Source organism: Dermacentor silvarum, chromosome 10, assembly GCF_013339745.2.
Source record: "Dermacentor silvarum isolate Dsil-2018 chromosome 10, BIME_Dsil_1.4, whole genome shotgun sequence".
Lineage (NCBI taxonomy): Eukaryota > Metazoa > Arthropoda > Arachnida > Ixodida > Ixodidae > Dermacentor > Dermacentor silvarum.
Window position 1 is genome coordinate 142,565,555 of NC_051163.1, and position 21,964 is coordinate 142,587,518.

General features: G+C 45.2%; 1 protein-coding gene across 5 annotated transcripts in view; it reads left to right on the forward strand.

Moving 5' to 3' along the window:
- The window catches only part of LOC119431886 (G-protein coupled receptor-associated protein LMBRD2B), a 235,491-nt gene that overhangs the window by 73,434 nt on the left and 140,093 nt on the right, over nt 1–21,964 (forward strand). For all 5 annotated transcript variants that reach the window (XM_049656867.1, XM_049656868.1, XM_049656866.1 and 2 more), the window contains 2 exons: nt 7,678–7,845; nt 7,903–8,113. In XM_049656867.1, coding sequence (XP_049512824.1) covers nt 7,678–7,845; nt 7,903–8,113 — 379 coding nt within the window. The remainder of the gene's footprint in view (nt 1–7,677; nt 7,846–7,902; nt 8,114–21,964) is intronic.

Below are 21,964 nucleotides of genomic sequence, written 5' to 3' on the forward strand. Positions count from 1 at the left end.
AAAATAACTAAAAAATTAAATAGCCTATCTTTTCCTTATGCCCTAAGATCTGTACCGCTAACCGAGGTGAGGGAATATAAATATCTTGGCGTCACAATAACAAATAGCCTAAACTGGAATACTCACATTACTAACGTATGTGACTCAGCCTTTCGTAAACTTTGTCTGCTACGTCATAAATTAAAGCTAGCTCCCGTTGAAACTAAACTTTTAGCCTACACATCACTAATAAGACCAAAACTTGAGTATGCATGCATAGTATGGGACCCTTACACCAAAACTAACATTGATGCACTAGAAAGAATTCAGCGTAAAGCAATCAGATTTATTTTCTCAAAGTACCGCATGACTGATTCCCCGACAGCACTAATTAAAGAATGTGGTATCCAAACACTGGAAATGAGAAGAAAAATCCAGCGGTTAAAATTTCTTTTTCTTCTTAAAAATAACCTCCTTTCCCTCACCTCAGAGCCTTATGTAACGCCAATGGTTGCACGCCGAACACGGCATCGCCACGCTGACTCTTTAACTCCCTATAATGCCAGAACTAACGTCTTTAAGTATTCTTTTTTCCCACGCACTATTACGGATTGGAACAATTTACCTCAGTCGCTACTAACCAGTATTGATTCCCTTGACAATCTCAATTATTGACATGTTGCTCTCTTGTGAATTGATTGCTGAAGTTGATCCTTGCGTTATTGTTCTTTTACTTCGCTTAAATTGTATTGATTCATTTATAAACATGTTCTTTATTTGTTTTGGAAATTTCTACATTACACGAGCAAGTGTTCTTTTCTGTGCTTTGTACTCGCAGCTGATGGATTGGATTGGTATTCTGCGCACTCTTAATTTACGTCTGGTATTGGTATTATCTCTTTTTATCATTGTATGCCGCTCCTGCTTGGGCCACGCCAAGGCCTGCAGTATTGTATAAATAAATAAATAAATAAATAAATAAATGAATGAATGAATGAATGAATGAATGAATGAATGAATGAATGAATGAATAAATAAATAAATAAATAGATAAATAGATAGATAGATAAATAAATAAATAAATAAATAAATAAATAAATAAATAAATAAATAAATAAGACTGCCTGTATCTCAATAATGCGTAAAAAAGAGCCATTACAATTCCCTTACATCATCATGGGATCAGCTGTTGCCCACAGAGAATTGTATAAATACATTGGGGTAGCAATAACAGCGATGTTGAAATGGGACACACACATCAAATAATATACGTGCCAGAGGGCGTCCAGAAGCAGTTAGGCTTTCTTTGTCGAAGGTTAGCAACAGCACCACCGAATGTTACCAAGCTACAAATGTCTTGTGCGTCCCATCCTCAAATATAGCCACCCAGTATGTACATGACGCATTTCTGACTAAACATTTAGAGGCACTCCAAAACAAGGCTCTTCGCTTCGTTTATTCCAAGTACTCCCGGAGCGACAGCGTGACTGCACTTCGCCATACAACACCTGGAAAGCCGCATCGCTGCTACGAATATCTTCTTTATCACGACAACCTAGCTATCAACAGGAACGACTCACCAACACTCGAGCACTATGCCAAGTGCATCGAGCCGTGATACTCTCAAATATTCCTTTTTTCCATCTGCCATAGAACTCTAGAATAAGCTACCATGTGAGATCACAGGGTGAGGCCTTCGTCCTGCAGTGGACATAAATATAGGCTGCTGCTGATGATGATGAGTGCATGGGTCTATTATCAACGGTCGCATTCACCACTAAACTTCAAGAATCATTTTGTTAAACACAACTGATAAAATGTTGTCACTCCCGAGCTGCTTTTTCAGTGATCTAACCTTTTTATAAATGCCTTGCTTAAAATTGGGTTGTTCCTGATGAACATGTGTGCCCATGTATGTGAACACACGTGTACTCGTTACTATAAGCATATGTACTCTATGTACAGTAAAATCTTGGTGATACGAATCTCGCCGGGTCGCTTGAAATATTCGTAACACTCGAAATTCGTGTCATCAAAACATACACAATACAAAGAAAAATGAATTTATTTTTACCAGGAAAGATTTCTAATAGTGGAATCCCATTGATACCTTCCTCGCTGCTGCGTTTTCCCGGCTGCTACGTTGCGTTTTCGCGGTCCCGACCTAAATCTCATTGACTTCCATGTATAGTCGAATCGTGATAATTTCAACTCGAAGGGGCCCAAAAATTTGTTCGAATTAAAAGGACCTATTTTTGAAATATTAGCACGACGTACGAACGGTGCGATTCGTGAAATATCGCGGCGCGCAAGCACACATCGAGCGAGGGCCACGAAACTGCCCGCGTCGGCCGACGCTCGCTTCGCGATAACGGCAGAAAATGAACTTCAGGGAGCGGGCGGCGCAGGCACGGCGAGAGAGAGATTGTGGTTGTGAAGAGGCAGAGGCGACACGGCGACGGCGCACGCGGGGACCGTCGCAGGTGAGGGAGGAGGGCAGGGAAGCGGATTTGGCCTTGGCAACTCTGTTGCTTCGGTGGCTCCCCTTGCCCTTCCTCTCTAAAGCCCCTTTATTCCTCTCAACACCCTTGTAGCCCCCTCACCTTCGACTGTCTCCGTGCGCGCTCGCCGCTCCCGCCGGCCTGGCGCCAGCTTGCTCCCTGAAGTTTCGTTTTCTGCCATTGAAGCGAGCATTGGCCGGACTGAGCCTCCGCCGTTGCTTCCCTCTGCGCTGCAGACCCAGCGGTGCCGGAGATGTTGGCACTTACACGCGTGTTCCGGTGCCACGCAGAAATGGCGACCTTGCCGTGACGCCGCGGTACTTTTTTTTTATTGCGATAGCAATTACATGGACACTCAAAGAGGATTTCTGGCATCGCCGTCGCCGTGAGGTTCCGTATGACGTCAACGGCGATGAAATCGTTGCCGCACGCCGGACGCTGTATGTGCGAGTGAAAGGAAACGAGGGACGCGCGCTTGCATGGGGAGCGAACGTGTTCTGCGCCGTGCTCCCGAAGGGCTGCAGAATTAAACGTCTCTTTCCTCCTTTACAATCACATATATAGAACAAACGCGACTTTTGAGCCCAAGGCCGGGGGGGCGGGGACAGGCGACATTTAGCTGCGGCACCAAATGCGTATTTATTTAAAAATGTTGTGAGGCGAGAAGGTGGTAAAGACTTCCAATGCTGCTCGACGAGTTTCCCGTTCTGATCTTGTTGGAAACCTCCGAGCCGCCCCCAGAGGCCCTGGCAACACTCACCAATGTTGCGCGCATTCGGTGTGAACGCGGGCAAAACGGCGATGGCGTCGACACCAGTTCTGCGCGTTGCTGGTGTTGCTGCATGTCCAATTTTATACAGCTGATAAAACTACTATCCTTACTCCGTATAGCTCTCTACTAAGTTGCTATCGCAATTGATGCTTCGCCTTTCGGGTGAAACTGCGACATTTTTTTTTCTCGGCGCGGCGTTGAGGGGTCTCGCCTAAGCTTTTGCTCTATGGCGGTGTCGGAGCAATGGCGGTCGGAGGCGCCACCATTAACCATCGCAAATGCTTTCACATTCGAATTACCGGGCGTTCCCCGTGATACTTTGCCAATCTATAATGTTCCTGCATGTTACGTTGCGTTTCAATGTGGCGGTCACGTAAGTTTAGCGGTGCAGCCAGCTTGTACATTGCAACAAGCGACTGATGAGTTGCAACAAGCGACCGGCACGTTGCAGATACGACGCACCCGTGCGGGTGCCATATCCTGAAAGCGATCTGCAACGTGCGCATACTGCGCGCCCGCGCAGACCTTATCGTGAAAATGATCTGCGATGTTGACAAAGTACGCCTAGTGCCAGTAGCTTCGTATGCGCTGTGCCTTCGACGTTTAGTTCGCGTTGAAGCGAGACAGCGCAAAGGTCAATTCGCTTGCTGCTGCTGCGTTTTCGTTGCTTCACCTTTCGGGCGAAACTGCGGCTTTTGTTTCTCTGTTTTTTTTTCGCGGTCCCTTGAAAAACATATCAACGGGACGTTTTCTTCTTGCCCAAATCGTTAACGATAGCCTTCTGAAAGGCATATAAGTGCGCTCACGTGATCTTGGGAATGTTTTCGGGCGCCACTGAATGCCTGAGCACGTCGTGGGCAGGGAGCATTTTGACCGTCGGGACTGCGCCTCGGTCGCCGTTGCAGCAGCGGTCCTCGTCTACTTTCTCGCTAAGCATCGGCTAGGCTGTGATGTGGTCCGGTCTGCTCGACGTAGGGACCAATGAGAGATTGCGCAGCCGCGTGACGTAGTCGGTTGCTTGGCGACTATGGATCCTGCCCAGATCCCGCTGTGCTGGCTTGTCTGTGCCGGTCGCCTCGCTGGCTCGGCCGCCGCCGCTGTTGCTCATGCGTTCATTCGGAACAGCCGATTTTTTTCGTATTGTGAGCAATGTATTTCGACCGGGGAATGTCACGAATTCGTATCACACTGAAATTCGTACCAGCTGGGTTCGTATCACCGGGGTTTTACTGTATATATGCTTTTCAATATAAAAAGGCGCTCTCTCCTTTTTATCAAAAGCTGTTAGGTTGACACTATTAACAGTGTGAGTGTAGCGAGTCTTTCATTTTATATGTTTTCATATGTTTTGTTTGACGTTCTTTGCCTGTATTATACGTACCCACTCCTGTATGAGCCTGTGTAAGGTTTGCAGTATGTAATAATAAAAAATAAGAAAATCGGTGACTGCGCAACACGTGTGTGGTCGCAGTGTTGCCTGCAGACGTAGATAGTGTGCATGATTAAAGCGGCTTGATAAATCAAACTTGACGTTATCTGTACATCAGTGACTGGGGTGACCGCCTAAAAGTCCAAATAATTGGAAGTTCAATATATCCAGATTCGCCAGAAAAGAAGTGACTTTATTTCACGAGTGGCTAAAGAAGTGCCGTATTGTCGGATGACCACTTTCGGGGATACTATGGGGATACGTTTACTTTTGCGGGATATTGCATGACTAGCGTCAGGCCCATTGCTGTCTATGAGCAACTGTACTGCCAGTCACGTGAAACGTCGCAAATTAGAAAGTATTCCCAGAAGGGATCGTCCAAAAATAAAGCCGTAGTTTGTCAACACATTGCTGAGAGCACGTGCCTACGATCTGGTCAGTCCATATCTCTACACTTCCGTGCTGTCGCTGCAGATAGACGAAAGTACAATCAATGCATGCCCTTGACAACGTAAGAGGACCACAATTTTTTAGCAGTGCGCGCCTCGTCGCTCTGCCTGCGTTGTCAACGGCCAGCCGTGAACAGTGGATGATAAGGGCGGCATATAGAATCGAGCGGAATGCATGGCTACAATGTCGTGGCCCAGAAGTCAACCACACTATGATTGCCGAATGACGGCGGGGTCTCTTTAGCAACAGTCATTGTCCTCGTCGGCGTAGGCATCGAGGGTGGAGTCGGCACAGCTTAAACAACTTCAAGTCGCCAGGACCGTGTCACTATTTAACACGTGAATGAACAAACGCTGGACATGCGAAACCAATACTGCAGGACTCGAGAATGGCTTGCCAGGGTTCACTTGTTCTACAGTGCTGTTGGTGCTGGATTAATCGGGTTTCGCTAGTTTTGGTTTCAAGGGGGTATCGGCCACATGGCCCACGACCATGCCGTGGTGATGCCAGCGACATATCAAAGCCAGAATATCGCTAAATGTATTCAGCCATTTGCAGCACACACATCTTGTCACCGTCATTCTTGCAACTTACTCCCCTATTCGTCTTGCACAAACATTTTTAAACATTCATTTTTTCCACGCACAATCCAGGAATAGAATGCCTTGCCTGCCAGTGTCTTCTTATCAGATACTGTCACTGCATTTGAGCGTGCTCTGTCTGCTCTTTGTTTGGGCAGTGATAAAGTCGTATTGTGTATGATTGTTTTCACTGAATTTGAATCCCACCTGCTTGGCCTTATTGAAGGCCTCAGTATACCTGTAAATAAATAAATAAATTTCCGCTCAACTCGGCGGTCGAACTAGCACGCAGTCGTCCAGACGTAGTCCAAAGTATTGAACGGCATGCCTTATGGTGTCCGAAATTTTGGTCGTACTTATACATTAAATTTATGGGCCAGTGAAGGTGCCTCGAAATAGTCCGAATAATCGAGCTTGTCCGAATAACCGGTCGGCGCCAGTCGGGAATCGGCCAGTTGCTGAGCAGAGGCTTTGCAAGGAAAAGCAATGTACCAGGGGCTCATCAAAACGGGCCTGCCTCAGAAGAGCATTGATGACTGTTGGGAACTGGCCTTGGTGAAAGCATGGCCATGCTGGCAGCTGTCGGTATAAAATTCATAAGATGTAAAAGGCATCGTCTGAGCAGCGTCACTCAAATTGAAATAAACTATTTACAGCAGGCTGTGTGAACAGGTTTGTTGCCTTTGTTTAAAGGGATACTCAAATTTAGGTCTCTCTTTTTTTGTATTTAGAGGCAAGAGTAACTTTGCTTTACAGCAAGCAAATACTTTCTGGAATAAAGGTTGTAAATTTTAAGGGTGTGAAATAGCCTAGGACGGGTCCAACAGTGCTCCAAGGTGCTCCGAAATCTGCATTTGGGCACTCCAAAAATTGTTTCAAATCTCAGTTTGTCAGTGGAAAACGTAGTGCAGCAATTCATCTATGAGTTGCACCTGCTCATCAAAACTGATCATATGTGGTGCTCATTGGCTGTCACTGAAAATTCCACTTGAATCCCTACCAAGTGCTCTAGGTGCAGAATTTGCCATAGCCGACATTGCCTGTCAAGACCATACCATGAAGGCTCATGAGTACGTTTATCGTATTTATATATTTATTAATTTATACCTCAAGGGTCCCAGAGGGACATTACATGAGGTGTGGGAAATGTTAACATGGTAAATAATTATTCAAAATGTTTTTTTGCCACATACTGTTACTACTATGTTGAATAGGTTGCTGCAAGTCATGACAGACTGCCATGCAGGTCATAGATATCATTTCTTGTTTCAGTGCACATTGTAGCTTTCCTAGTGCATATTGCTACACGCGTGTGGTATTTGATTGTTTGACCGAGGCGCGCGGGCGCCATCACTCGAGAGAAGAAGAGGAAGAACGAGCTGGGCTCGCGCTGTGAACCTAACCGGTCAGCGCTGCAACCGCTGTTGTAAATACAACCTGTAAATAGTTGCCCGTCTTACTGACTCGTTCTTCGCGTAACAATATGTACAGGCATACTTACTAGACGTGTAGTTCTCGCATGCACTCATTTTTAAAATTTTTTTTTTTTTGTTGCTTGGTGTTTGTGTAGTCATATGAATTCTCATACTGATGTCATAGCATTGTATAATATACTTTGAGGCAAAACTCGTTCATTTTCTTTCTGTTTATTACCTGTATTTCTGTTTATTACCCTGCAAAAATGCCTTTGTGGTGCTGCAGGTTTTCTATAATAAATAACTCAATAACTCAACACCTCTGTTGGCACAGTTGTGTAAAAACACAATCACCAGAAGTTTACGCGAGAGCCCCTTTGACAAGCATGGGCACTTTGTTCTTGCACATGTGGCCGTGCTTGTAGACAGCTGTCATCCCCAGCCAGATCCTATAGATTTCACAGCTGTGTTGGTGCCAGCCTTTCACATGCTTTGAGGAGTCCACTGCTTTGATTTATTTTGAGTCGAGTTGCTGATGGTCGTGTTGCAGGTTGATCCTGCCACTGATGCAGTCATACTCTACGGCGGGTGAGTTCACCGTGGCTGGCAAACTGCGGCGTGCCCTGATTGAGAATGCCATCTACTATGGTAGCTACCTGCTCATCTTTGGTGTGCTGCTTGTCTACCTTGCTCTGCAGCCGGGCATGAACCTGGATGCGTGAGTAGTCTGTCGTGTCGTGAAGGCTCTTTTTAAAAGGGACGGTGGTGTGGCCAGGGCCAAGCTGAAGGTGGTGTGTGTGAGCGCCAGCAACACGTGGGGCCTGTTCCTGCTGGTGCTGCTGCTGGGCCATGGCCTGGTGGAGGTGCCGCGGGGCCTCTGGCAACGGGCCCAGCCTGGGCACACCCTGTGCCACACCTACTTCCGGGCGGCCAAGCTCAGCCTCGAACGGGCCGAGGCACAGGAGCGCCTCGACGACCTCCTGCAGGTCGGCACTCGTATAGGATGCAACTACCTGTGCTTAGTTCTAGGCCCCCTACCTGTGCTTTACATGTTTGTCTCACGCTAGTCAGCTTGCCCAGCTATCCCAAGTACCACCATGATTATTGCACCATACTGCATGAGAACTGAAACCTAGGCATGTTGGTATGCATTAATTGCCAGAACAGCAGAGATAAAAATACAGACCTCTGCTTTTCTCTGGCCCTTGTTTGTAGGGCCCCTGCTGTGAAGATAGTGTACCACCTTGCAACATACGCACATGCCTGCTTAAAGGGGTCCTGAAACACTTTGTAATCATAGAATTACATCACGATTAAATTACGTCACCTCACGAATCATGCCCTGAAAATTTTTTCGGATCCTTTAAGCACAGGCGAAGTTAGACGTACAGTCAACATTTGATTTTTCAGACTTCCTGGGGATCGCGAAAACTTCCAAAAAAATGAATGCATGCCTTTTACTGTCCCAAGGGCTCAAATTGCCACCAGCACGTTCAAAATAGCTCTGAAGGCCTGCTGGTACATTTATTAGGTGTATTGGTGCCCGTATTGTGACAGGAAATGGCGGGTACACGCGTGTACATTTGCGTGTACAAATGTACAACGAATACATTTTGTGTCCCGTGACAGTTACCCCTTTCCACCTTTGGTATGCTTCATTGCCATACATTGTGTATGCTTCACCGCGTAACGCTGCAGTATTGCGGCAAAACTGACTGTTGGGAACTGGCATTATGCAATGCACCGTTATTTCCGCGCTTTGAAGCCATTGGCGAGGATTACAAAGGCGGAGTTGGCACCATTGTGGACAGCGGCACCTATGCATATATCGTTAGTAACGCGAAATCTTGTGAAAGATAAAGTATCCCCAAAAGGTGATGATCCAAGAATATGACCACCTCTTTCGGCCACTTTTGGATTAAGTTGCACTCATTCTCTGCCGAATCCAATATATTGGACTTTTAGGTGATCCCTGTGGACTGTGCATTATCAGTCAGCGACTGTAAATTCGTTTATTGTGATAGCAATTATATGGACACTCCAGGAGCATTTTTGCCGCCGGCGTCGCCATCACCGTGATCTTCCGTGTAAAAGTCCAAGGACGGGATAACACCGTGGTCGCCTGCTGTATGTGTGAGTGAAAGCGTGCAAGAGGAGCTGGCCGCAAGGGAGTGGGAAGGAAGCTTCCGTCGCGTGCTAGGTTCCGCGGGGAGGGGTGGCGCTGTACTCCCGTAGCAACTGCTTTTCTGTGGCCGCGCATGCCCTAGATCTTGAAAGCGAGCTGTGTTGAGGGCGGAGTCTTTGACGGCTCATACATTTGTGCATGCTACGTTCTCGCCACTCAGTTTGCGTTGAAGCAATAGACAGCACAAAGGTCACTTTGCTTGCTGCTGCACGGCGGAGTCTATGTGTGCCATCGACTCATACCTTTGTGCACGCTGTGATCTCACTTTGCATTGAACCGATACATGGCACGAAGGTCACTACGATCACTGCTGCAGCCGCGCTACCTCACACCAGCGTTTTGACAGTGACTGTTTGCGCTCATCTAGTGTGATGTGTTCATGCTTGCCAGTGTGCGCTGACACTGTGCTTGCTAATTTAGTTAGTATGCCTATGTGTACATGTTTACACAGACGATAAAACTACTATCTTTACTTTGTATAGCTGTCTATTAAATTGCTATCGCAATCAATGATTCGCCTTTCCGGTGAAACTGCAACTTTCTTAGACTGGGCCATGCATAGTGTCTTTGTTTAACAGCACAAAGAACAGATTTTCGGCACTGGCCGGTGGCATGCGGCGTCAACGCTCAATGCAGTTTATTGACGGCTCTCAACCGCAAGAGACTTTCGGCTTCAACATATTTCAAGTGTGGAGCAATGTGGCCAGATTGCTAATGGCCCCGAACTTAGCTGGCCAGGTTTGCAAAATGTTGCGGTAATAGAACAATTGTTTTTACTTCATAACGACTTCTTGTAGTTTTAAAACTTGATAAAAATTGTCTGCAGCTCTAGGGCAAATATATACAGCTGGTTGTCTGTGCTGAAACACGTAGCACCAGTGCATCACCACCAGCAGCCGGGCTCGCTAGTGTGCACTTCTTGCGTGTCCCTGTCTGGAAATGAACCGTACAAAGCTGCACCATTTGCCATGGCCGGAGCACAAGCGAGCGATTGGCTGCTTGGGACGAGGCACTCGCAATGCCGGAAACTCGCTTTATAAGTGGCCTCCGAGCTCGCTCACATGGCGTGTCGTGCTGTCTAGGAGGCCATAGTTTGTTTGCCTCTTGCTTCTACCGCCACTTCTGCCATTGGTGCTGCAGTCTGGCATGCTCGGTCTTAGGGTGCCGAGCGAGTGCGAACCGGCGGCGCATTGTTCTCAATGCCACCGGCCGCCGCCGTGTGACGCCGGTTGGTGCCGACGTCAAAAATTTCTTCCTTGTGGTTTGGCCTTAATAGCATGTTCGTGCAATACATTTCCAGAGTATTATGTGTTTTTTTTTCTTGTGGTCCTGTAGAAAACATATTAGAGGGGTTCTACTGTATAACAAGTTTCGTTTCTAATGTAAGTCTAGGCTGACCATGTCGTCCTTTAAATTCTTGTCTTGGAGAAGAGGAAAACGAGGAACGCGAGTGTGTTCCACACATGGAACTCGCGTTCCATGTGTGGAACGCGAGTGTTATATATACGGTGATCGTTGGCAGGCAACTAGTGCCACCTAGTAGCGGCTTGCGGAAATTAATCGGCATGTGGGTATGCGCATGACGCTTAGTCTTTTTTTACAATTTTCGCAATCTAAAGTGGGGGTGCAAGCCTACACAAGTATGAACCTCGTTTTTCACATATTGCTGTAAACTCCAGTGTGCTTAGCCAGTAGGACATTATACGCAAATGAAAGCAAGAACACAGGGGGTTGCGGAAGTCATTTTTTATGCCGATTCAAGTATACTAATTGTTGTGATGTCTGATTGGATGTCACTACTAGAAACACGAGGGACAAGACTGATGCATGCCTGGGTGAATGCATTCTTCCGTTCAAATTGTGCATTTAAACCAACAAGTTCTATTATAGACCAATAGGCTGAATTTGAAGGAGTCCAATCTCATGTATTATTTTTCAAAAGCCAGGATTAAACTGTAGCAGATAGCAACACCACAGCTGTGAGGCACATACTCCCTTTATAAGTTTGCACTGACTTGGATAAAAATGATAGCTAGACCAGAATCAAAAGGCATCTCATATGTACCAGCCATTCCTAAAATTCTCTGCTCTAGGCATTGTTTTTAAATGCATTTTTCTGTTTGCTCTTCTTGTAGCGTGTGCTTAGATTGTGGGTAAGTATTTGCTCTCCTCACACAAATCAATCACCTAGTGTCATGTCAGAGTGGAATAATTTATCAGACATTCAATGAGCAAAACCTTCACAAGTTTAAACAGTTGCTTACTGATCATCTCAAAATGTGAGCTTTACACACATTCGACTTTTGGTAAGTCTACTCTGGGTAATTAGCTTATTAAGTTAATTGTGTCCCAGCTGGCACCCATACATTTCTGTTAGGCAAAACTTTCGTTATTTCTTTCCTAAAATTGGCTCTTGCCAAATAATTCGAACTTCACGAGTTGATACAAATGTATCTGACACCAGTAGCATAGTGACTGGTGCCAGAAAGGGACAAAATGCGTCGAACATATGTCATCTCGCACCAAAAACACGCAGTTTTATTCTGGCCTAGGAAGATATTGAACTGAGATATTGGCTTGTGCAAGCAATTCCTCATTATAATGAAATTGCTTTACTCAAAATATCGCTTCATTCGAAATTTATTCCAGTCCCGACCCAAACGCATGCATATTAAGCCGCATTACTCAAAGAGAACGAAGAGCTTGACCCATTTAGGTGTGAACTGGCGAGCGGAGGCATCGCCGCCGCCGAGCAGCGGCGACCCTTTTGCGCATGCAGTGGCAAATTAATACAGTCGACAAATTAGTCTCATGCAGGCACAGAACAGGCCACAGAAGTACCAAACCCGCGACCAATGACTGCCAAGTAACGGGTACCATGCGAGTGCCGATTGCTCCCAGCTGTTTACTGTGGAGTGAACGGAAGCTGTCAAATTTCATGGGGCAGCGCACCCGAACTGTTAATCTCTGTTGCAGTCGCATCGATGGTGTCCCCCGTGATAGAATCCACACGAACATAAAGCTTTCCTGATGCTTTGCGATGCCAGAAAACGGGCAGTCCCTCGGATGCCGAAAAGTGGCTAAAAGACTGCGGGTAGACTTGCGCTGAAGCATTCCATGGGGTGTGCTTAATGAGCAAAGCTTTACTGCTTTAAAGAGTGCTTCTGGCACTGAAACGTGCCGAAAAGCACAAAAGAAGTGTCCTTCCGACTACAAGTGCCCTGTTTGACACGAGGAGCTACCGTTAACAAATCGGGAAGACGACTTTGGGAAGCTGGTCTAGAAATTCGCTCGCTGCTCGCCATAATCGGCCTGCATCGCAGTAAAACACCGTCCCTACCTTCGTTGCACTTTTGACAGTGCAAATCGACTGATAACTTGCCGAAAACACGAAAAATCCGAGCGTTCCCAGCGGCGAGTCAGGCTGTCAACGTGTCGGGTCAACGCAAGCTGGTGTTTCCCCGGCGACTTTCTTGAGCCGATCGTGCTCGATTTGTGCCATCCGACTTTAGACAAACGGTCTAAATGCGTGGTAGGGTCGTTGACTTTTGTTCCTAGACATTTGTCAATGACGCGGCCGCGACGGAACGCGAACATCAACACTCGAACCTTAGAATTAGCGCAGTGCCGTTGACAACGGTGCGCCGAAAAATACGTTTTAAAAACTTGATGGCTGCACACCTCGTGAAAAAATTGCCCAGCGATCATGCAAAGCCCCTACTGCAAACCAATTTGGTTTTCACGATCGCACTGCGTACCCACGATGTGCGGCTAATTGTTTTTTGAGCATGACAAACGTGACCTCAGACTTGAGCACTTTCGGCGCTTTCCAGAGCGATACTCTCGTAGTCTTCGGTGACATCCCCCTATAAAAGCAGCCACTGCCTTCCCCTCCTCATTCGCTCTCCAGTCTGTGGCAGTCACTCCTCTCACTCACCTTCATGTCAACTCCTCGCTGCCAGTTTGGACGTTGCTGCTGCTCTTCCGGCCTGCCCTCCCGAGCACAATCTTTCACCAACGGGTCCTTGGTCTCCACGACTGCCTTTCTTCCACTACACGTGAAGCCGATGCCAAGCCCGCCATTGCAACCGCTGCCATCACCAGCGTGCACTGACGAGGAAAGTGAAAGGCCTTGACCACATTTTGAAGCTTTCTGTGTCGCCCACCACGTTCAGTCACTTCGGTGCCAATGCTGTGTTATTTGGAGTGCTTCGTTAGGCATGCGTCGCGTGTGCTTTCTTGGTCTACAGTGAGCAAAAGGGTCTGACTTTGGAGCAGCTGCTTATAAAAGAAGTGGAAAAATATGGCCGGCAGAAAACTGACATCGCGAAGGAATTCGGCATACCGCTGTCTACTTTATCAACTGTATTGAAAAAGAAGAAAGCTGTGCTGGATGGCTTTGAAAAGAGCTTGTTGGCGAAAAGAACTAGTGTACAGCGTGCCTAGCCCAGGCAGTATCCAGGCTGGTGAGCTCATCACAGACACTCGAAACGTGTTGGGAGGCACGGCTTTCCGAGCTGGCACTGGGAAGCCAACTGGCGACCCTGGACCAGGCCGGGCGAGCAGCCAGTGGGGCTCTACAAGAGGGCTCCACCCGATATTAACCACACCACTCTTCGTACTATAAAGTTGATTCATCATCATCGGTGAAAAGAAAGAGGAATCGGGATTCGAAGTGGAAGGTGCACTTCTACAGTGGCTGAAGAACGCCAGGAGTGCAAATCTCCCTGTACAAGGACCTGCACTTACTGCAAAAGCCGAAGCTCTCGCCCTCCAAATGGGCCTTAAAGATTTGAAGTGCAGCAATGGCTGGCTTGAGTGATTGCAAGAAACGATGCGGTGTGACCTCGAAGTCGATCGTTGGCGAAAGTGCAGCTGTGAGCACTGTAGACATGTGGCGCCAACATCGGCTCCAAGCTCTACTTGAAAAGTATGAAGACTTCTACAGCCTAGATGTGGCTGCAGTTTTCTACAAGAAGCTACCGAATCGCACTTTCACTGTCGCTGGCGGATAGTCATCTGGAGGAAACCAGAGCAAGGAGCGTGTCACGGTGCTGTTTGGTGCCAATGCAGTAGGCAAGGACAAGCTTCTCCTGTTGATACTGGATCTTCGGTGGCACGGGCGAGGCTTTTATTTTATTTTATTTTTTGATGCCTCACCATAATTTTTGTTGATACTGGAGGGCTTAGTTTATTGTTTTAATTATTTAATTTAATTTTTAATGTCCAAGACAATCTTTATGTTGATACTGGGGAAGGCGGAGAAGCCGTAGTGCTTCCGAAATGCAACTGTTCCCAAGGAATGCATCTGCAGAAGTAGCAATCGAGCATGGATGACTTCTACTATTTTTGAAGACTACGTGCACCTTCTGGATAGACGGTTCGACGCAAAGAATCAGCAAGTGCTTTTCATAATTGACAATTGTCAATTATGGCGATCGCTGTGGAATTTTTGCCTGCAAACACAATCGCGGTACTGCAACCGATGGATCAGGGCATCATTGAGAAGCTGTACCGCAAAGCAGTGCATGGTCACGGCGTATGATGCTAGTGAGAGGTACAACATTGATTTACTTGGTGCGACCTATTTGCTGAACTTTTCACGGAAAGAATCGCACCTTGGAAGGTCACCAACTGCTTTGTGCACGTTGGCCTTTCCCGCACCCTGATGTCGTCAGCGACCCTGATGATGACCCGCCTGACGATGACGGCTTGCAGCGATCTGTATGAGGCTGTTGATAAAATTGCTGGCTAAGAGGTAGAAGGCAACTTGGAGACATTTGTGTAGGCTGATGCTGTTGCTTCCTGGTCATCCCAGCAACAGAGATAATTGACACTGTTGATGGCCCTGACGAGGACAAAGAGCTGGCAGACGAAGAATGTGCTCGCGCTCGTTAACAGCCAAAGCTCACTGCCTTATCTGTATAGCTTCACTGAATACATTGTATTTTGACTTCCTCGCAGGCACTTAAAGCTCGACTGCTTTTCTTGAGTGGTTTCTTATATCGAATTACCGCTTATAACGAATTTTTTCGCTGTCCTGCTGACTTTGTTATAATGAGGGATTCTTTTGTTTGAAGTGAAGTAAAAGCATATAGTGGGTGAAATAGTTTTCAAGTGAATAGTTTAGGATTTGCGTAAAACCTTGATCAGACACAGAGGTTTACAAATCCAAGATAAACACGGCCCTTTTAAAGATACGAGTTTCATTTCCGAAATCAGTTTTATTTCAATATCTTCTTTTCAAGTGTTCTTATTCATATATGTTTACACAGAAATGCAAATTCAAGGTTCTTTTTAGAATGGCAGCAGTAGAGAACCTATTTACACTTGCCGAGTGTTGTTACTTGAAATTTCGCAATTGCGAGGCCATGGGAGCGTTTTACGTCGGCCCAACGTGTGGCCTAGTGTGTGATGCTATAAGTGACATCTCACAGTGTTGGCAGTTTAGGCTGTGTTGTCCAGCTGTCTGCTCCTTTGCAAGCCGTTTCGTCCAGTACCAACGGACTTTGCAGGCATGCCCGCTGAAATTGTGCGGCCCTCATTCGTGCACATTCTCTGGGGCCTGACGAGTCAGTCCACGAGTGGCAAACTTCTCACGATGGTTTGCCGCCCACCACCGCCCGCAGTGAATCACAGCCACGCTGGCCTTGGCGGATCGCTTTGCTGGGTGTCTGTGACCAAAGTTACAGTTTAGTGCCTAGTACATTTATTTGCCGTGGCTCTACAGCTTTAGAAAAGGCAAGAAATTACCTTGCCAACAAAAGCCTGAGTAGGGCTGACTTTCTTCACGGCTGCAATTTTTTTAATATCGTGCACAAAGATCGCGCCTTGAAAATAGTGATACACCAAGCGGCATTAGAAGGTTCAGTCGTCAATGTGCATCATTTCAATAAAGGAGGGGTTGTTCGAATGATTGAGTAGGACCAAAAATTAGGTCGTCAACCGTCAACAAATGCTTCGTCTTTGGCTTGTCTTGGCCACCAGCCATGTTAATAACTACCCATGACAAGATAGCTCGTTATCATAAGTGTCCTCTGGTGCAGATAAGTTGTGAACTTCCCATCAATTTTTCCGCATGGCTGTATGTGCAGTTCTTGTTCTGACAAATGAATAATACACAATGAGTTTTGCTATTTTTTTTTCAGCAAGACCAGTAAAAAGGCAATAGGCATTCTCGGTATCATATTTTTAGAAAAAAATGACACAAAAATTCGCAGGTCTAAAAAAAAATTCCACACTTTCAAACATTTTCTCAAAATTTGTCATGGCAGTTGTCATGTCATGGCTCCGGGGTCCCCCAAGGGAGTGTGCTGGGACCATTACTGTTTTTACTGTATATAAATGATATAACCACTGTAATTGATCCTAACTTGCAAATCAGATTGTTTGTGGATGATTGTGTGCTTTTTCAAGAAATAACCTCATCTACCGATCAGAACCATCTTAATACCGCTCTTGCTAACATTTTTGAATGGTGTGAAACATGGGATATGAAACTTAATACTGATAAAACCGTCTTCCTTCACTTCTCTCGGCAAAAAGCTCCGCTCTCTTTTGCGTACACGCTAGGCACAGCACCGTTGCGGGAAGAGACTAAATATAAGCACTTAGGCGTTACACTTACTAATACTTTAACTTGGAATTTACATATAGATAACATTTGCTCTTCTGCGTTCCGTAAATTATATTTTTTAAGACATAAGCTTAAAAACTCACCCCCGAGTATAAAATTACTTGCATACAATTCAATAATTAGACTTAAACTTGAATATGCATGCGTGGTTTGGGACCCGTTTACTAAACACAATATTTCCCATCTCGAAAAGGTACAGAGGAAGGCTGTACGGTTTATTTACTCGAAATTTTCCCCGTATGACTCACCCTCTGAAATAATGCACACTAATGGAATTCAGTGTCTCGAACAAAGAAGGAAAGCTTTATGTTTACAATTTATTTTCTTGCTGTGGAATCTGCACCTAGCAATTAATCCATCACCCTATTTATCATCTTCTACATCAAGGCATACTCGCCACCATCATCCTACTTCGCTGACACCCTATTTTGCACGAACAGATTTATTCAAGTTTTCATTTTTTCCTCGCACTCTAACTGGTTGGAATGATTCTTTATTGCCTTTCGCCTCAATTTGATGTTTTTGAAACGTTAATAACTCTGTTGTATTTGCCTTGTTTACCTTTTTACTCACCCTGCTTGGACCTGTACAAGGTTTGCAGTATTAAATAAATAAATAAAAAAGGGTTAATGAGAACCCACCTTACTTACCAAAACTGTAAATTGTACATGTTTAAAAATTTATATTAATTTGTTCATTTTGAATACTTAGGATATTCAGAATACTGAAATTTGAATTAAAGCAAATACTATATATCACGATATTCAATCAAATATTAACCCTTCGAGGGTTGAATTTTTTTGCGAAGTGCGATCCCCTGTGGTCAATTTTTTTTTATTGCTGATTTAAATTTTTTGAAGGAACCTATTTCGAAAAAGAATGGTCTTACTTTGTTTAGAGGGACAGTAAACTGACAAAAAAATTGTTTGTGTTGTAAAACACACAATGTTTATTCATGAAAAAGAAGATAAGCGCACTGAAAAATGGTTTTGTGCACGTCCGGAAACCGAAACAAGTGAGAAGCCTTCGTCTTATCGCCAACAAGGTGCGATAGAGCTGTTGTGGTCGCCAAAAAAGGAAACGCAGTAACGGCAACCACGTTTGTGTGTATACGTGCCTGCCTGGGAACAGGTGTAATTGCGCCGCGGTGAGCAATAAACGATTGAGTAACAAGCGGTCACCATTCGAGGGAATTGAAACCAGGTAGCCATCAGTTTAGCGCGTGCAACAAGCGGGAGCCGCCGCAGGAGAAAACCGTAACTTGCCGCCGCTGCCGCGTGCACGCCCGGATGCGCGAGCGATAGCTGACGCGCCGTTGCCATCAGAAAAAAAAAAAAAAAGAAAAAAAAAACGGAGAGGCCATGGCGCAAGCAAAAAATTCCATGTGTTCCCGTCTAGTGGCAGCACGTGCCAAGCGAAAGAAATGATCGAAAGAGGCACGCTTTTTAAATGTACAAGCGATGATGTAGATGTACGTCATTGACTATTTTGAAGGTGTTTGCGGAGGATGTACATGTACGCCATTGACCCTGAAAGGGTTAAAAAATATCAAATATATACAGGGTGTCCCAGCTAAAAGTAGCCAATGTTTTAAAAATGACGGAGTGTGCTAGGAGGCTCAAACCAACTCAGTGGTGTTGAGGATCGCGTGTCCTAGTCTGCGGTATTTTTTTGGTTTTGCAAGGTACATAATTAGCATAAACTAATTGCCTAACTTTTTAAATATTGGCTTCACCAAGAAAGTGCCAATACAAATGTTGTAGATCACATTTAAAAATGGCTGACTGAAGTGTTTGCAATTAAATACCATTGATGGAGCATCTGGCCTTTAAAGAAAGCCTGCGAAATACAAAAACAACCGCGTGATAGCGCCACTATTTCAACGCCACCAAACAACCAATCTGAAAAGGATATTGTTTGCATGCCTTTAGACTCACTCGCGTGCCCTGTAGCGATCGGGCACACAGAGCGAGCGGCGGTGATGACGGTGTGACGTGCTTCGGCGTGACGGGGCATAAACATATAATTCGCTCCACTTGTGGAATGCCCAAACACACAAAGCAAGAAGAAAAAACAAAAAAAAGAAGCTCAGGCTTGAGTAAATGTTCACCGTGGAACTGCTATTCGGGAAGAAAAATGCTGTTGTCATGTTCTTCTATTCGTTCGCTATCATATCTTACTAGCAACAGTTGCTGGCGCGTACCTTGCGGCCACCGAATACAACAAGCTCGTCCCGGAACCACTGTACAGATACGCGGATTTTGTTTCTTGGTCGGTCGCCTGGGAGCGCTGAAATAGTGGTGCTATCACGCCCTCGTTTTTGTATTTCGAGGGCTTTCTTTAAAGGCAAATACAAGACGCTCCATCAATGGTACTTACTTGCAAACACTTCAGTCAGTCATTTTTAAATGGGGTCTACAACTTTCGTATTGGCACTTTCTTGGTGAAGCCAATATTTAAAAAGTTATGCAATTAGTTTATGCTAATTAATTGACCTTGCAAAACGAAAAAAATGCCGCAGACTAGGACACACGATCCTCAACACCACTGAGTTGGTTTGAGCCTCCTAGCACACTCCGTCGTTTTTAAAACATTGACTACATTTAGCTGGGACACCCTGTATACAAGCCTAGTGAAAACACTAATTCACAATGAATGGTCGCAGTATTGGCCAGATTCTAATGCACCTTTTTTTCCACCAAAATTGGTCTGAAAATTACCTGCAAAGTGCAATCGAGTAGAAAAAACAAAACCGCATTTGCAGCAAAGCCAGCCTAGCCAACACCATTGCTATCACAAAGTAAGAACAGAACAAATTATCATGTCAGCTGATGACGACGCACTACTTTCAGCTTCCAATTACGAAAGCTTACTAAAAAAAGTTGCCATTTTTACATGCTCAGATAGCAGCAACGAGTCGTGTCATACATTTCTGGTGTTTTGGAGAATTTCATGCATTGCAGGATGAACTGGGTTATTGAGGTGTGGGCCACGATCCTGTTTTCGATTGCTGTGGAGTTTCATAAAATGCTGAATACCAAGTACTTGATGAACTGTATGAAGTATGAGATGTGGTCTACTGACAGCAATAAAGTGCGGTTAGCTACAAAAATGGGCATTACGTGCAAATAAATTTTCATTTGTCTAGGTAAGGCTCACTAGTTTCATCTTGTGATTGCCAGAGTTGGAGGCTTGCGGCATTTTTGTTTAAAAAAAATGGGTGCGTTAATTTTGATTCGTTTAGGAGCTTCATGTCATTTGCATGTTAGTTTTACACTTTGAACTCGTAAATTGGTGTGCGTTGCATTTAGGGCTTTGTTAGAATCAGATGAATACAAATAAAGCTTGAAATAACGAACTTGAATATTTAACAAAATTCTCAGCGTAAAGAAGTATTTAGCTTTTTATAACTTGATGTCCTTTATAATCTAGTGAAATTTCACAGCTCTCGTCAAGGTGGTGGTTGAATTACACTTTTTGAGAGCACTTTCAAATCACGCCACCGAAGCAGCACCTTTTCCGGCAGCCTCTGGGATGCGCTGCCGTATCTGAGAGGATTGGCATGGCTGAGATGCAGTGTAACTCGACATGTGGTGTCTTTGTTCTCACTGTGTGGCAGTGCAAGCCATCTCGATGGGCAACTTGTTTCGAGGATGCCACAGAGGAGCTTGGTCTCCATGATCTTGAAATTGAATGAAGCAACTCGCTGAAAGAAAGGACAAATTCCCAGTGGAAGCAATTGAAATATTCAAAGTAACAGATGCTTTTACCACAAAGAAATGCGTTTTCTGTGGGTGTGCTGCTCCTGCAACAAGTTTTGGATATAATTAGGCACCCAATTTTCAAAGGTGCTCGTGCTTACCTGCAGCACCGCGGCCTACTTCATAAAATCATCTGGGTTTTCTGTGATAAAACTGACATAAAACTTCTCTTGAAGCAATGCATAAGAGATACCGAAATTTCTGACGTCGAACTGGATCTCGCTAAATTTTTTGGACAAGATGCACGCGCGATGTCGCAACACAGAAAATGTCACACTCGGGAACAAAGTTGCCGTAATTCAGGTTGCTCCTTCGCTTGCATGCAATTTTAAAGCGAGGCTTGTTTACAACATCTGTTGGGTTTTCAAGTTGGACTGAGTGGCTCAGTTCAGTGAACATAGTATTCCGTGTCGTACCACTCTGGGTGGCACCCGAGGCTGTGTTGGCAAACCAAGGGGGCAAAATTGTTATGAACGCTTCACTTGCACCAATCATCACAGTGCTTTGGACCTCAAACAAATGCTTGATCAAGAATTTCAATCATATCATTGATTAAGCGTAATATCAAGCAGATGCCTAATAATTAAATGTATGGTATCAATTTGTATAAGAAGGAATGTGCTTTCTAATGGTAATATTCTCAAGCAAACATTAACAATTCTTAAAAAATGATTTAATAAAGATATTTTTAATGAGAGCGAGAAAACTCTGTTAAAGCATAGATGCCGCTTTGCACCAAGAGAACATAAAAAAAATTTGTATGAGAAGTCTGTATACAACATTTCTGCAAATATAAACTTTCTAGTAAAAGTTTTTTATATGCAAAGGCAAATTTAAGCCCTAGTTCGGCGGTGCGTAAGAGTGCGTGGCAGCTTTACGAACCATCACGCAGCACTGTGGAGCGCAATACCGAGGTCCATTCTCGGCAGTCTTCTCGCACAAAACTACACTCTTTGCGCCGCCGCTGGCAAGTGGTCCAGCCCAAACGACGTTGACACCCTGCAGATAAGAACTGTGACCTTTAAACGCACTGGATAGCTTTAGATCTGAGTGCGGCAGCGACAAAGCGGGTTGGAGTAGAAAACAAAGCTTGCCGGCGGATACCTGTTCCACATCTATTTGATGGACTTTTCTCATCCGTGCTGAAGTCCGATGAATGAAATCATGTTCCGAGTCTTTGCTACTACTACCATCAAAAAATTCTGACGCAGACTCATCGGAATTCTCCGTTTCCGAAGGGCAGCTGCGCACGACA